At 36.9% G+C, this 13,762-nt stretch overlaps 2 protein-coding genes across 4 annotated transcripts; one reads left to right on the forward strand and one right to left on the reverse strand.

Moving 5' to 3' along the window:
• The first annotated feature begins 1,242 nt into the window (after positions 1-1,242).
• LOC127629718 (uncharacterized) lies at positions 1,243-4,883 on the forward strand. Its single transcript, XM_052106936.1, has 5 exons — positions 1,243-1,290; positions 2,020-2,577; positions 2,939-3,030; positions 4,191-4,473; positions 4,668-4,883. The coding sequence occupies exons 1-5, from the start codon at positions 1,276-1,278 to the stop codon at positions 4,881-4,883; spliced, it is 1,164 nt and encodes a 387-aa protein (XP_051962896.1). The 5' UTR covers positions 1,243-1,275.
• Positions 4,884-4,902: 19 nt separating this feature from the next.
• LOC127629422 (uncharacterized) lies at positions 4,903-10,705 on the reverse strand. Of its 3 annotated transcripts, none has more exons than XM_052106508.1 (14): positions 10,633-10,705; positions 9,733-9,923; positions 9,402-9,606; positions 9,251-9,326; positions 8,796-9,061; positions 8,608-8,659; positions 8,062-8,197; positions 7,271-7,428; positions 6,888-7,085; positions 6,716-6,802; positions 6,364-6,617; positions 6,104-6,232; positions 5,877-6,017; positions 4,903-5,459 (listed from the first exon to the last, which is right to left on the reverse strand). In XM_052106508.1, the coding sequence occupies exons 1-14, from the start codon at positions 10,645-10,647 to the stop codon at positions 5,442-5,444; spliced, it is 1,926 nt and encodes a 641-aa protein (XP_051962468.1). In that variant the 5' UTR covers positions 10,648-10,705; the 3' UTR covers positions 4,903-5,441. The 3 variants fall into 3 exon arrangements, with proteins under 3 accessions (XP_051962468.1, XP_051962469.1, XP_051962466.1); XM_052106509.1 differs by having other exon boundaries at positions 8,131-8,197; positions 9,402-9,627; XM_052106506.1 differs by having other exon boundaries at positions 9,402-9,627.
• Between the last annotated feature and the right edge of the window lie 3,057 nt (positions 10,706-13,762).

The following is a 13,762-nucleotide window of genomic DNA, read 5'->3' on the forward strand; positions in this document are numbered from 1 at the left end:
TAATAAAATACTGGCCAAGGTTTTGGCCACTCGCCTCGAAAAAGTTCTTCCATCTGTGATTTCCACGGATCAAACACGGATTCATAAAAAAATCGCCTCCTATTTTTTAACATTAGAAGATTAGTAAATATTATTTATACACCAAGTCCCAATCCCACCCAGCAAGAGGTACTTATTTCTATGCAAGCAGAAAAAGCCTTTGATAGGGTTGAGTGGAATTACCTCTTCACCACTCTGGAAAAATTTCGATTTTGATTCTAATTTTATTTCATTTATTAAACTACTATATGCCCACCCTCAAGCTTCTATACAAACTAATAATAATAATAACTCTAGTTATTTTCGATTAAGTCGCTCTACAAGACAGGGTTGCCCTCTTTCACCCCTGCTTTTTGCTGTAGCAATAGAACTCTTGGCAATTTCTTTACGGGCATCTAAAACCTATGGTGGGATAATGAGACGCAAAAGTATCATTATACGCTGATGACTTGTTAGTTTACATCTCCAACCCCTTACAATCAGTGCCAGCCATCATGTCAATTTTGATACATTTGGGAAAATCTCAGGGTATAAGATTAATTTCTCTAAGAGTGTTATATTTCCGATCAATCCTAAGGCCCAATTTGATGCACTTTCCTCTTTCCCTTTTAAAGTAGCAAACTCATTTAAATACCTAGGGATCACCATAACTAAATGTTTTTCTATGCTTTTTAACGAAAATATTCTAAAGCTGTATGAATACACCCAATACATTTAAAAAAAAAATGGTCCAATCTTATGGAGTTAATTTTGTGCCATAATTAAACAAACAAATGCAGCATTTTGCAAACAAACTCAATCTGCTTTGCAAAGGAAAACTCGACTCGCAAACAAACAGAAAGCAATGTGCAAATACAAAGGTCAATTTGAGTGAAAATGAGCAGAGGAGTAACAAATATGTATAGTGTTTTACAAATATAAATAAACGAGCCAAGATCATATTTTACAAATAAATACAAACCATCCTACAAATTGCTTGTAACCTTTGAACAAATACCAAACCTATTGAATACAAATGCATACCTGTCTGTTACGACTGTGCAGATGGCTTTTTATGAGATCCCTCGGCTCGATTTTCTCACAAATGCGTCCAGGCAGATTTTCTCACAAATGCAGTAGATCCTCTTCCAAAACAGTAGATGGCGCTAAGCTATGCGATTAATTTAGAGTTAGTCTCCCGGGAGAAGGACTGGTTTGGAAACGCGTGCTTGACGTTGCCTACTACAGCTGTGGAAAATGAGCGGTGAACAGGTGAGTTTCTGTCTTCTTCCTGCATCTATAATTAACCTTTTGAGGTTTTCTTTGCAAAATGTTTATTACATATCTAGACAGAAATCCACATTAGCACTTAGTAGCACTCCACTCTCTCTAGGATAGTGCATTCTAGCTATAAGCTGAAAGCCCTGCCGGCATGTTGCTTTTAAAAAAAAAATAATTCTACATCGGACTCGTGCGAAATGACTAAATTGGTGATTATGTCTACACTGAACGACTCTATTTCTTTCTTTCTCCATAAATTAATGAGAACATTAAATTTAATTTGAGATTCTCAAGAAAGGAGGGTTTAATTTTTCTGTCCAAAATAATTTGGGCACTACATACGTCACCGGCAAGTTAAGAAACAATTGTATATTTTTTGTTTCGTTCATTAGGCCTAATTATTTTATTGCATTAACATTTAAGCTGACTGAATTCCAACTAAATAAATAATGAGAGGCTGAGACCCTTTCAAAAAGTAGACAAAAAAGGTTGTCAGTGGACGGCTACAGAGTGAAAGATATTTTTATCATGTGTTATGCTTTTTCCTTATTACATTTCACGTTTTTAATGGGACTTAAGTACTGTACCACTACCACCCTTTCTAGAACATTACAGTCTTGCATTCCAGATTACATTTTGTATAAACCATTATTAATGTTTAGCATATTGCAGTTCAAATTGTAATAACTATCTGTCTGTGTCTGTCCATCGATCTCCCAGGTGGTTCGCATAATGATAGACCGGCTTCAATCTCGACTTCAGCACATTCTCGGTCGGCAACCTCTGGACCTAGACTATTTACAGTTCATATGCACACAGGAGATGGTGTTGTTTAGTGCATTTTCTGATCAGGTTTATCTTCCTGAGAGTATTGTGGATGGTCTCGCAGAACTGTACAGATTAGTAACTGAGGAAAAATCTAATGAAGTCTTGGAAGTGTTAATTCAAGTCACTCATGGGGCAGCTGGACGTCCACGCTTTGATGTGTCGCAAGATTACCTGCTGCATCTACTCCATCAAGGTCTCCCTGTGTCATGCATTGCCAGTCTTCTCGGAGTGTCTAAGCGGACAGTGTACAGACGAATGGCAGATTTAAACATCACAGTTAGAGGTCTATACAGCACTTTATCAGACTCAGAACTTGATAACCTTGTTGGTGAAATCAAAGAAAGCATGCCACATGCAGGTTATCGGCTTGTTAAGGGAGTTTGCAAGCCAGAGGACATAGGGTTCAGTGGGAGAGAGTTAAGGCCTCAATGCATCGTGTTGACACCATGGGTATCCTTTCCCGTTTGAACATGCTAGGGTGTGTTGTGCGGCGCAAATACTCCGTTCCTGGACCAAAATCACTTGTACACATTGATACCAACCACAAACTGATCCGGTGAGTGAGTGTCTATCTGTCTCTATATCTTTATGTCTGTATCAATCAACTTTTCAATGTAGATGATTTTGTTGTCTCAAAGAAATGCTTAATTTTAAAACGAGTTGTCTATTGAATACTTAGGTACAATATAGTCATCTTTGGTGGCATTGATGGATTTTCCAGAAAGGTAATAATATCTTATAAAACACAAGTCAACAAGGTCAGCTTGACCAAACTTTTTTAACTAATTTATATCCTGCTTTTTTCCGATAGATCATGTACCTAGGTGTCGCAAATAACAATCTGTCATCTACAGCCTTGGCCTTCTTCCAGCAGTCCATTGAACATTATGGATTTCCACTGAGGTATTTTAATAACTAAAACAATAGTATTTCCAGCAACATCTATATAGGAAATGCATATATATATATATATATATATATATATATCTCAAGTGGAAAATTTAAAGTTCAAATGCAGAGGAACACGTGTGTACTGTGTGAGTGCGTTTAGTTTTCCGGTTAACCCTGCTAATTCTAGCATTAAACAGTATTGAGCTGAAATTTCACATTCTGCAGTTTTCAGTTTTAATTGGGTGTCTAAATAAAACCTCCATGCATGATGTTAAAGGGTTAGTTCACCCACAAATTATCATTTATTCATCATTTACTCACCCTCATATCTTTCCAAACTGTATGACTTACTTTCTTCTGTGGAATATTAACAATGTGTTACCAATAAAACAGTTTCGATTCCCATTTATGGACCAGAAAGTCACTGGGAATTTAAACTGTTTTCTTACTGATTCTTCAAGATTCTTCTTTTGTATTCCACAGAAGAAAGACAGTCATGCAGGTTTTAGTAAATGATGAAAGAATATCATTTTTGGGTTAACTATCCTGACTATTTTTATATGAAGCTACATAAAAAATAAGGCTTTGACAGGAAATTGATGTAAATGCTGCATGTATTCACTTATATTTATTTTTAGCATGATTACTGTTGATCAGTTCTTCTTTAGAGTAAGAGGTGACCATGGTGTAGAGAATGCTCGACATAGCACGCCTGATGTTCACCGTACGGGCACAGGAAGGTCCAGCTTTATTGCTGGAAATAGTGTCCACAATCAGAGGCAGGTAGTTTTTCTCTTCTCTTCAAATGTATTGTTATGGTATTTTTTTTTTTTTGTTGCTTTATATGTTTGTAGGACTTTGGTTGTCTACAGGATGCATTTGGTTTAAAGATCTGTTGCTTTTAAATGGCAGATGTATCAAGTTTCCTTACATTAAATTACAGTGTTAAAAACATAATTCTAATGAGACTAGTAAATGTATAATTGTACATTAATCACTTAAAAAAATAATTATAGTGGCGCTCTAAAACCTGTAGTGTTAATTATTTGCCTTTGGTTTCGTAGAAAAAAGTAATGTATCTACATGAAACTATGTTTGGAATGAGACTAACTTCATTAAAAAAATATATATATACATTGAAAATAATTATTTATAAAATATCACTTTTTCAGGATTGAGAGGCTGTGGAGAGACGTGTGGTGTGCAGTAACCACCATATACTACAGTGTGCTGCACTCACTGGAAGATGATGGGTTCTTTGACCTATCTAACAACATGCATCTTTTTAGTTGCCATTATGTGTTCTTGCCCAGAATACAAGCTAGCCTGGATGCATTTCATGATGGATGGGATAACCACCCAATTCGAACCGAGGGGAACATGACACCCAATCAGCTCTGGGAGATGGGAAACATTCAGCATGCGGTGGCAGAGCCAGAGTTTGAAAACACTGAGGTAATAAAATGTCATCAAACAAATTGCAGCAACATTAGGAAGTGTAAGCTTTCTTTTGTAGAAGATAGAAACTTGACCTTGCTGACCCAGCTAATGTTATTCAAATATTTAGTTAAGCCATGTTATATAACTTGCTGATATAAAGAAATTGAATATTACAATTTATAAATAAAATACTGATTAATTCGTTTTAGGAACTGTACCTTCAACACCTTGACTGGGAAGATTGTGGCCTGCCTTATGATTCACAACATGGAGTCATTGTTCCCATGGCTGACCGCCTATTGAGCCCAGAAGAGCTAGCAGGACTTCAGGCAGCCATTGATCCCATGGGACCCTCAACGTCATATGGCACAGATATTTATCTGGCAACCACTCACTACATACAGCACATACTGGGCAAACAGTAAAGAACAGTTTTATTGTTATTCTTTTCAACTTTTTGTCCATGTTGAACTTTCAGTAAACAAAATGAAAAGACTGACTGTATGTAAAAATACAAAAGCTACAGTTACATTATATGAACAGGTTGTATAGCACATATCACTGCATAGACAGTGAAGAACAGTTAGGTTATTCTTTTCAACCTCTGTAGTGCTTTTATTTTTTCAAATAAATCAAGTAAAAAAAAAATTTGAAATTATATAAACAATTCCACCTCACTATCCATGAACAAGGATTAGATATCTATATCCATTAATTCTGATTCATAAAACAAGAAATAGGCCTAGTACTGTTAAAGAACAGTAATTACACCAGCTACACAAATCCTAATTACACAAATCCTGTATCCACAGTACTGATGCAGGCAAGTAATTCTTTCTTGAATGCTGGGTAATCAAGATACCGTGATGGAAGCCGTAGGGTCTCAAAGCATGTGGATGCCTTAGGTAGGTTACAGTTGGTTACTTCCAGTTTGAGGGAAGCAGTGGGAACCTCCCAACCGACCCAGAACTTAACGAGGGCCTTCAGCTCATGACTGGAGGCTGTGAATATATTATAGTGACAATTTAAAAAAAAAGAAAAATAAGGATATCCAACTGTTTCTATTTATTTCCATTAATAGCACATTGGCTGATGTATTTTTATCCTGCACATGCATCTAAATATGTAACATATATATATATATATAATGTGTTATAAACATTTGTTAGATATGATTAATCGATTTGACAGTGCATATATATATATATATATATATATATATATATATATATATATGTGCACTGTCAAATCGATTAATCATATCTAACAAAAGTTTATAACACATTTATATGCATGTGTGTGTATATATTTACACACTACTGTGCAAACGTCTTGTGCACGGCATTCTCTATATATACACATATACATACATTAATTCAGATTTACACTTCTCTGAGATTATTACCAAAATTACGTACCACTGGGGTCAACACATCATTTTTCTCTCGTGGGAAAATGACTGAAAGCACATCCGGACGCTGACAAAGTAGTGGCCACAGCATGGTCTCCTTAAGTCCTTTTCGAAGTTGCTTGATTTGCCTCATAGTTCGTCCGATAACCTAGTAAGAAAAAACTAAACATTAAATAACATTACAGAACGGGTTAAGAGTAAAAAATGTTCCACCTGTGTTAAAATGCATACTACCGCATGATGTAGAAGCCTCTCATAAAGCCATCGTCGATTAGCATTGTTCACTGGAGGAAGGTCCCACGAAAAGCACAAATCATTAATGCTCTCCTGCTCGTCAGGTGTTAGTTCAGATTGTCCTTCAAGCTGAAAGTCACAAATGTTTTAATAAAATGGTTTAATTTATATTTAGTATTAAATAAGCAAATGCTCTCAATTATTAACATTTGCTACATAACAACAGTAACACAATAAATATCCAAATGCAGAATATATACCAGCATAATTTTCTGACGCAAATCAAAATCTGGACAGTCTGAAATCTGTACAACAGCTGTTTCAGCACTGCCGCCAGAAATGACATGGACAACAGCAGGGCTAAGTCCTGACAAGGGTGGCCCTCCATGAAGAAAGCAGTGACCGATCATTCTACCAGCCATCAGAAACAGGTCACTATCCACTAGATGTGCAGATGAAGATGGTACGAGATGATCTGACTCTCCATCAAAAATCCTTGTAATATGAGCATTTCCTGAAAAACAAGAAAACAAGATATTTTGTGGTCAGACACTGAAGGAGACAAAAGTTAGGCACTGCTAACTAGACGAAATAGACGAAGTAAGGGCATACCAAAGTTAAGGTGAAAACCACATTTCAGTTTCTGTGTAGTCATTGAAAATAAAAAACGGTTTACACCCACTCCAACAGCAGGATCCCCTAGGAAATTTAAAAAAAAGTGTGAATGTTGTTATTTACTTCAGCTATTGTTTGCACAAAATACATACAAAATTTAGGAAACCACCTTCAAGCCTGGTTTTCAGAGGACATGCCCATTTCGCATGACATGCTTTGTAAAAAGCAATGAGAGAGCCTTCTTGGTCGGAGATGCTGCTTGTAAGGTCAAGATGCATATACAGAGGTTTCTCAGATGCATGAACTTGGATTACAGATTGCCTGTACAAATCAGCTGCCTTAATGGGGCCTGGTACAGTTTTCCAATCTACAAAAAAAGAAAAACAATTAGTGGTTTTAAAAAGTTAGGGAAGGGTTGTAATAAAAAATGAAAAAAAAAATCACAAGACCATTTGACCTGTATGCTTTCCAGCATAAGATTTCAAGGATTGCCTGTATGAAAACATTATGAAGATCATAGAGAAAGAAAATTGTATGTAATATGCTACAAACCCTTTGCTTCATCAGTAAAATCAGACAGTGATGCTGACGAAGTAGATGGTAGATTTTGGTTGGATGTAGTCTGGGAAGCTATGCCTGATGGGCCAGCCTCTTCCGCGGTGTCAACATCCACTGTCTCAATGTCTGACAAATCCCAAACAGGACACTGGCTGAAAGACAAAAGTAATTCAATTTTGTACAACAAAAATACATTGGTGGAAGCATGTTTTTGGCAAAGATACTAATTTTGCCATCTAAATAACATGAAAGTGAAAGAGTGATGTGACGTCTAGCCAAGTATGGTGTCCCATATCTGGAATTTGTGCTCTGCATTTCACCCATTCATGTGCACACACACAGCAGTGAGTATTGAACATGCACACGCGCACACACACACACACACACACACACACACACACACACACACACACACACACACACACACACACACACACACACAGCAGTAAGCAGTGGTGCCCAGGGAGTGATTGGGGGGTTAGGTGCCTTGCTTAAGTTTGGGTTTACCAGTTGTGGCCGGGTAATGAGAGTGGAAGAGAGCGCTGTTCATTCACTCCCCACCCCCACCTACATTTCCTGCTGCTACTGAGTCTCGAACCTGCGCCCCTCAGGTTACAAGTCCGACTCTCTAACCATTAGGTCACAACTGCCAGTAACAGAATAAATTTAGAAATAAATAAATATCCAAATGCAGAATTTATACCAGCATAAATATAGCCACTTTGGAAATAACACTAATCAGTATTGGTTGAATGTTAGCAAACTCTTTGTGCTCCAGTACAAACCTTTCTCCACAAGCACTGGCATGAATCTCGATATAATCAGGAGGGAACATGACTTGGCATACTGGGCACCTTTTACTTGTGGCGGATTGGTCTTCTTTATTGGTGGGATCACTTTTAATAGATGTTTCAGGGGAAGCTAAAATAAAAACAAACAAACTGGTCAAGGGTCAACTCAACAGAAGCGCACAACCAAACCATAAAAAAACAGTTAAAGTAAGAATAACTACTTTAAACTTGGTGTTAAGGCCATTGCACACTGAGTCCGAAATTTTCGGATGCGTTTTTTTGTATTCGTGATTCGGTGTCAAAACACCATTCAAACTGCTTGCTACGGATGCGAAAAACGCAGAAAATCGAACCCAATCCGTTTTTTTTTATGACGGACGAAAGTTTTGGAGGCAGTGTGCAAGCGTGATTGACATAACGTGAGGTCGTATTTATTTTTTAACGTGCGAAAATTTCGGATGCGAATTTCGGACTCAGTGTGCAATGGCCTTTAATCAATGCAATTATAATGAAGAACTAAATGTGATCGTTAAGACTTACAGACAATCTGAGTACTTGCTTCCAAGCAATCACTTGATTCTTCTTCTGCCTCCTAAACAGAGAATATAAAAAAAATATAAAAAATAAATCAAAGCGTATATTTTCTATAATAATAATAATAATAATAATAATAATAACAACAAAAACAATGCAAGTTCAAAACAGTTTAATGAACATTTCAAACTTACTTGGTCACTGTCTGGCTTACTACACGACTCTACATGCAAAGCCAGAGCTTGTAATGGCAAAGTTTCACCACATGTCTTGCACTGTGATTTTGGCATTTTGCTGAACTCTGGGGCATCAAAAGGAAGTGGTGAAATATCGATTTCATCCTGAAGTGGAACAATGAAAAGCATATGCCTTCCATTATTAGATGAGCTCTTTAGTAGCTTTGCTGTGTATCCCTCTGATTCTGGTGGGATCACTGTCAATTTCCTCTGGCCACTTCCACCTTCAATAAATGAATAACATTTGGAATAATGTGCATTGTCTATGTTTTTTAGTGCATGCACTAAGCTAGCAGCAGTAGTACTGGCTAACAAAAATTATACAAACAATGGAGATATATTAAGAGACACGAAAGAGTTAAACATCAAAGACATGAAAGAGTTAAAGGGGATAAAAGATTATAACTACTGACCTGACGCCTTGTATAAAAGCCATCCACCCATTAAGTTCTCCAATTTAGGATACTCAACTGCCAGAGATGCTGTAATCTACAGAAACAAAATTTAATTAATGCACATATCAAATAGTTCCTGCTTACAAATACTGTATTTAAAAACGCTCACCTCTGCATGGTTGCTGTTATCAGGTAAAGAAATATGGCGTTTACCTAACCCTGCCATTAACAATTTAAGTTTGTGAGATCCTTGTGGGGTCCTATCTGTTGGTGCTGGGAGTAAGTAAAACTGCAGACTAGTATGCTTTGTGGGGGCTACAACAGCTTTTGTCACTGGAGTAGGAAATCTGTGTTTGCCGCTGGTTCTTTCTTTTCTAAACATACAAGGAAAGGACCTGTTGAAAGTTTTCAAAGAAAGAGATGCAATATTTTCAGGATTTAAAAAAAAATGTGTATTTGTATGCAAACACAATAATATAATTTAAGAAATTATATGTAACCTAGTCATCTCTTGATGAATGCTGGGCCTCAATTCCGGATTTTGCTGCCTCAATCCCAGATTTTGACTGCCAGGCAGATTTAGAGTCAGACCTCGGGATTGGCTCTGACCCTGAACCTGTTCCTGACCAGCTGTTGCCGTTATGAGTGACAGCAAGTTTCTTGCTGCACTTTCAATGAGTGCATACTCTGGCTGTTAATAAAAAAGAAAAGAAATTAAACAATAATAATGTGATTATTTCAGGCATGTACTGTAACAACACAATACTGATCTTGCAGTACAATGCACTGACAATACTTTGAACAAATCCAAAATAGAGTTAAAATGGTATTTTGTTATTATTACTTTTAACACATATGGCAAAACATCAATACTGCTTATTAAAGTGCTATATTTCAGGTAAACTTAGGCTGTACTTGGTCGGTCCTCCTCCCATTCACATGGAAAGGGTGATAAGCATTCTGCTTAGCTAAAATACAGAAATTAGCTTGCACTCGGTTCCTGTCTACATATTTTAAATTATGTATATATTTATATATATGTGTGTGTGTCTCTTACTTCATATTGCTGCTATCCACAATATTGTTACATTTTTGTATTGACATGAAATACTGATACCCCTGCATTATATAAAATGTTCTCTGCAACAACAATTTCATCATCATAATAATATAAAAGTATATCATTTTTATATCCCTGTGACCCTAAGTGGATATAAGGGATGGATAGATCCATTTTTATGGAGAAAAACCTCCTTATCTTAAATGTTTTCAGCCATGTTTGTCACTGATTTTGCACTGATCGGTTACAGTAATATCTTTAAATTACTATTTTTTTTATATTCAAGTCGGGATGGCATTGTGAAAACCGCAAAAGGTTAATTATAGAGACAGAAACTCACCTGTTCACCGCTCATTTTCCACAGCTGTAGTAGGCAAAGTCAAGCACGCGTTTCCAAACCAGTCCTTCTCCCGGGAGACTAACTCTAAATTAATCGCATAGCTTAGCACCATCTACTGTTTTGGAAGAGGATCTACTGCATTTGTGAGAAAATCTGCCTGGACGCATTTGTGAGAAAATCGAGCCGAGGGATCTCATAAAAAGCCATCTGCACAGTCGTAACAGACAGGTATGCATTTGTATTCAATAGGTTTGGTATTTGTTCAAAGGTTACAAGCAATTTGTAGGATGGTTTGTATTTATTTGTAAAATATGATCTTGGCTCGTTTATTTATATTTGTAAAACACTATACATATTTGTTACTCCTCTGCTCATTTTCACTCAAATTGACCTTTGTATTTGCACATTGCTTTCTGTTTGTTTGCGAGTCGAGTTTTCCTTTGCAAAGCAGATTGAGTTTGTTTGCAAAATGCTGCATTTGTTTGTTTAATTATGGCACAAAATTAACTAATTATACAATCTCCCTATCTCTTTAGCGGGTCGTATTAATATGGTGAAAATTTGCATTTTGCCTAAATATTTATTCATTTTCCAGTGTATCCCAGTTTGCATTAATAAATCATTTTTTAGAAACTTGGTTAGAATAGTTAACCAATTTATTTGGAATGGAACTATGTGGAATTCATCATTAAATACAGTTTATGTAGTTATGATGTGAATTTGCACGTAACTTATGTAAAAAGAGGGTCACAATGGTCAAATGTATTAATGAATGTACACAAGATACTCAACACAAAATAACTCCCTGAACACACATATGACATAGTTTAAACCACATAATCTGCTAAATGAATAAATCATTACAGAATCAGAGATATTCAACTAGTTATTTACCAAGTCATTCCAGACTTTAATGAGCTGTAAAAGCTTATGGAAGGGAGGCATCAAAAATACATTTTATTCAACACCGCAAACACATGTGACAGGCTGTGAATGAGATGTTCATGTGTACATCTGGATATCATTCAGAGAGATGAAACATGTTGAGGAAAGGACATCATAAATGTGATATAATGAAGCAGACACAATACATATTGTCACTGTATATAAACTGTGCGAATACTAAAAAGGTCATTTTATTCATTTGGGTTATGAGCTTCTGAGAAATGTCCTCAAAATACCACGAGACAAAAGCAACGTCCAAATGACCGACAGAGAACCAACTGAGCATCTTAACACACATGAGCAGATGATGAGCATCACACAGCAGCACAGGAAACATGCTCCACCTCACTTCCTGTCCATCCTATCACAACAGTCTTGACAAACATAATCTGTCAGTGATGTTGACCGTTAATAGTAAAATGTTGTGAATGTGTTGATTTTTATGAAGGATGAAGATCAAGATTAAGGGCTTCAATAAATGTACCACATGACAAGTTATTACACCCCTTAAATCATTTACATCTGAAATGTCTAATGAAGTGTTAGTAGACACATCAGACAGGTGCGGTCAGGTCTGATCTTTGTTCTTCAGGTGTGCATGACGCAGAAGAGCTTTTAGAGAAAGAAGTGCTTGAAAGTGCAGTCAATAACAATACTGTCCACGACATCATTTCCTCATGTCAGACCATTGACAATAATCCAGAGCAGCACAAGATGCTTCAGGACCAACGTCTGTCAGATCTACTGGTCGATCACACGAGGTGAGGAAGATTTCACTTTTCATCATGAATCCACATCCATAAAGTTTACCAGCAAACGTCTGGATCAGGACAACAGGAATGATGAGATCTGAAAAGATGGAACAATTCTGCTCAAAAACTGTACATTGACGGCGGTGAAAGTGTTTGTCATCAGTCATTTCAACCGCTGTACCAGAGACACGTGAGAACATGAAGACATCTGTGAGACATTTGTGAGAATGAGAGCTGGAGAACCTCAAACCACCACAAGATGGACAGATTGATAAAAAAAAATATTAATCTCAATATCTCAACAGTTTCTTAGACTGCAATGAGGCTAAATGGAGGGCAAACCAAGACATTTGCTGAAGTCTCCTGCTTCTCAAGATGTTTCTATTGAGAAAAAGTCTCCAGGCGATCTCACATGTGTGTCCTCTAGAGTTTCACAAGAGATCTCAAAAATGTCTCAAACTGTGCTCAGATTGTTAGGAGAAACTTCTGAGCAAATAACAAGTTCCTCTGGTTCCGCAAATCTGCTGAGTGCACTTACTTTTTACAAAGCAGAATTTGACTTTTTTTTAGACGTTTTATGAATTATTTTTGTTGATAGATGACTTGTTAAATTAGGCAATAAATATAATTGAAGTTTTATGTGCAAATATGTTAAAAAACAAGAAATTTCATGGGATGTTTTATTAAACATTAACATTAAAGCATATTCACGCGCATCAAATCACATACAACTGTCACGATCCCTTGTTGTCTGCCCCGTGTTTCTTGTTTCACTTGTCACGAACCACATTTTAGGTCACGATTCCTTGTTATCTGCCCCGTGTTTTCACTAGTCTTTGTCAAAAAACTACATTTCCCATCTTTCCCGGCCCTCATCACTGCCAGCACTGAGTTATTGTCCACACCTGATTATTATTTTGTCATTATCGTGTCTGTTTATTTAAACCCTGCTGTTTCTCCTTTTGTTGGTCGATCGTTCATGTTCCTTGATGTTTTCTAATGTTTGCTGATGTCTGTTCATGTTTGCTCCTGTTCATCTGAATGTTTGTTCGTGGTTACCTTGCCCTTCGTGGATGTTTGTTCGAGGTTTCCCTGCCCTTCGTGGATGTTCTCTACCCGTGTACTTCTGGATGTTATTTCGTGTTTTAGTTTAATTTTCCCATCGTGGACTTTTCTTTTGTTCCTGTGTTTGCCTGATTATTGTTTGCAATAAAAGCCGCGTTTAGATCCAAACCTCCCGTCTGCCTTCTCCTGCATTCCTACACTCATAACAACAACACAAAGGAATTAAAAACAGTCAAAGTGTGCCGTTTCTGCTACTAGTTCAGAGTTTGATGTGACGCTTTAAATAAACAAGAAACAAACCGCACAATGTGTTTCATAAGACTAATAATCACTGGGCTCCATGGACAGTTTGATTGACAGCTGTGACG

Source organism: Xyrauchen texanus, chromosome 36 (assembly GCF_025860055.1).
Source record: "Xyrauchen texanus isolate HMW12.3.18 chromosome 36, RBS_HiC_50CHRs, whole genome shotgun sequence".
In the NCBI taxonomy this organism is placed as follows: domain Eukaryota; kingdom Metazoa; phylum Chordata; class Actinopteri; order Cypriniformes; family Catostomidae; genus Xyrauchen; species Xyrauchen texanus.

Coding starts and splice junctions, on each gene's coding strand:
- LOC127629718 (XM_052106936.1), top strand. Junction 2,578..2,938: donor GCATCGTGTTGACACCATGG/GTATCCTTTCCC, acceptor TTTTTCCGATAG/ATCATGTACCTAGGTGTCGC. Junction 3,031..4,190: donor CATTATGGATTTCCACTGAG/GTATTTTAATAA, acceptor TCACTTTTTCAG/GATTGAGAGGCTGTGGAGAG.
- LOC127629422 (XM_052106506.1), bottom strand. Junction 9,327..9,401: donor ATAACAGCAACCATGCAGAG/GTGAGCGTTTTT, acceptor TTGTTTCTGTAG/ATTACAGCATCTCTGGCAGT. Junction 6,018..6,103: donor AGAGGCTTCTACATCATGCG/GTAGTATGCATT, acceptor TTTTCTTACTAG/GTTATCGGACGAACTATGAG.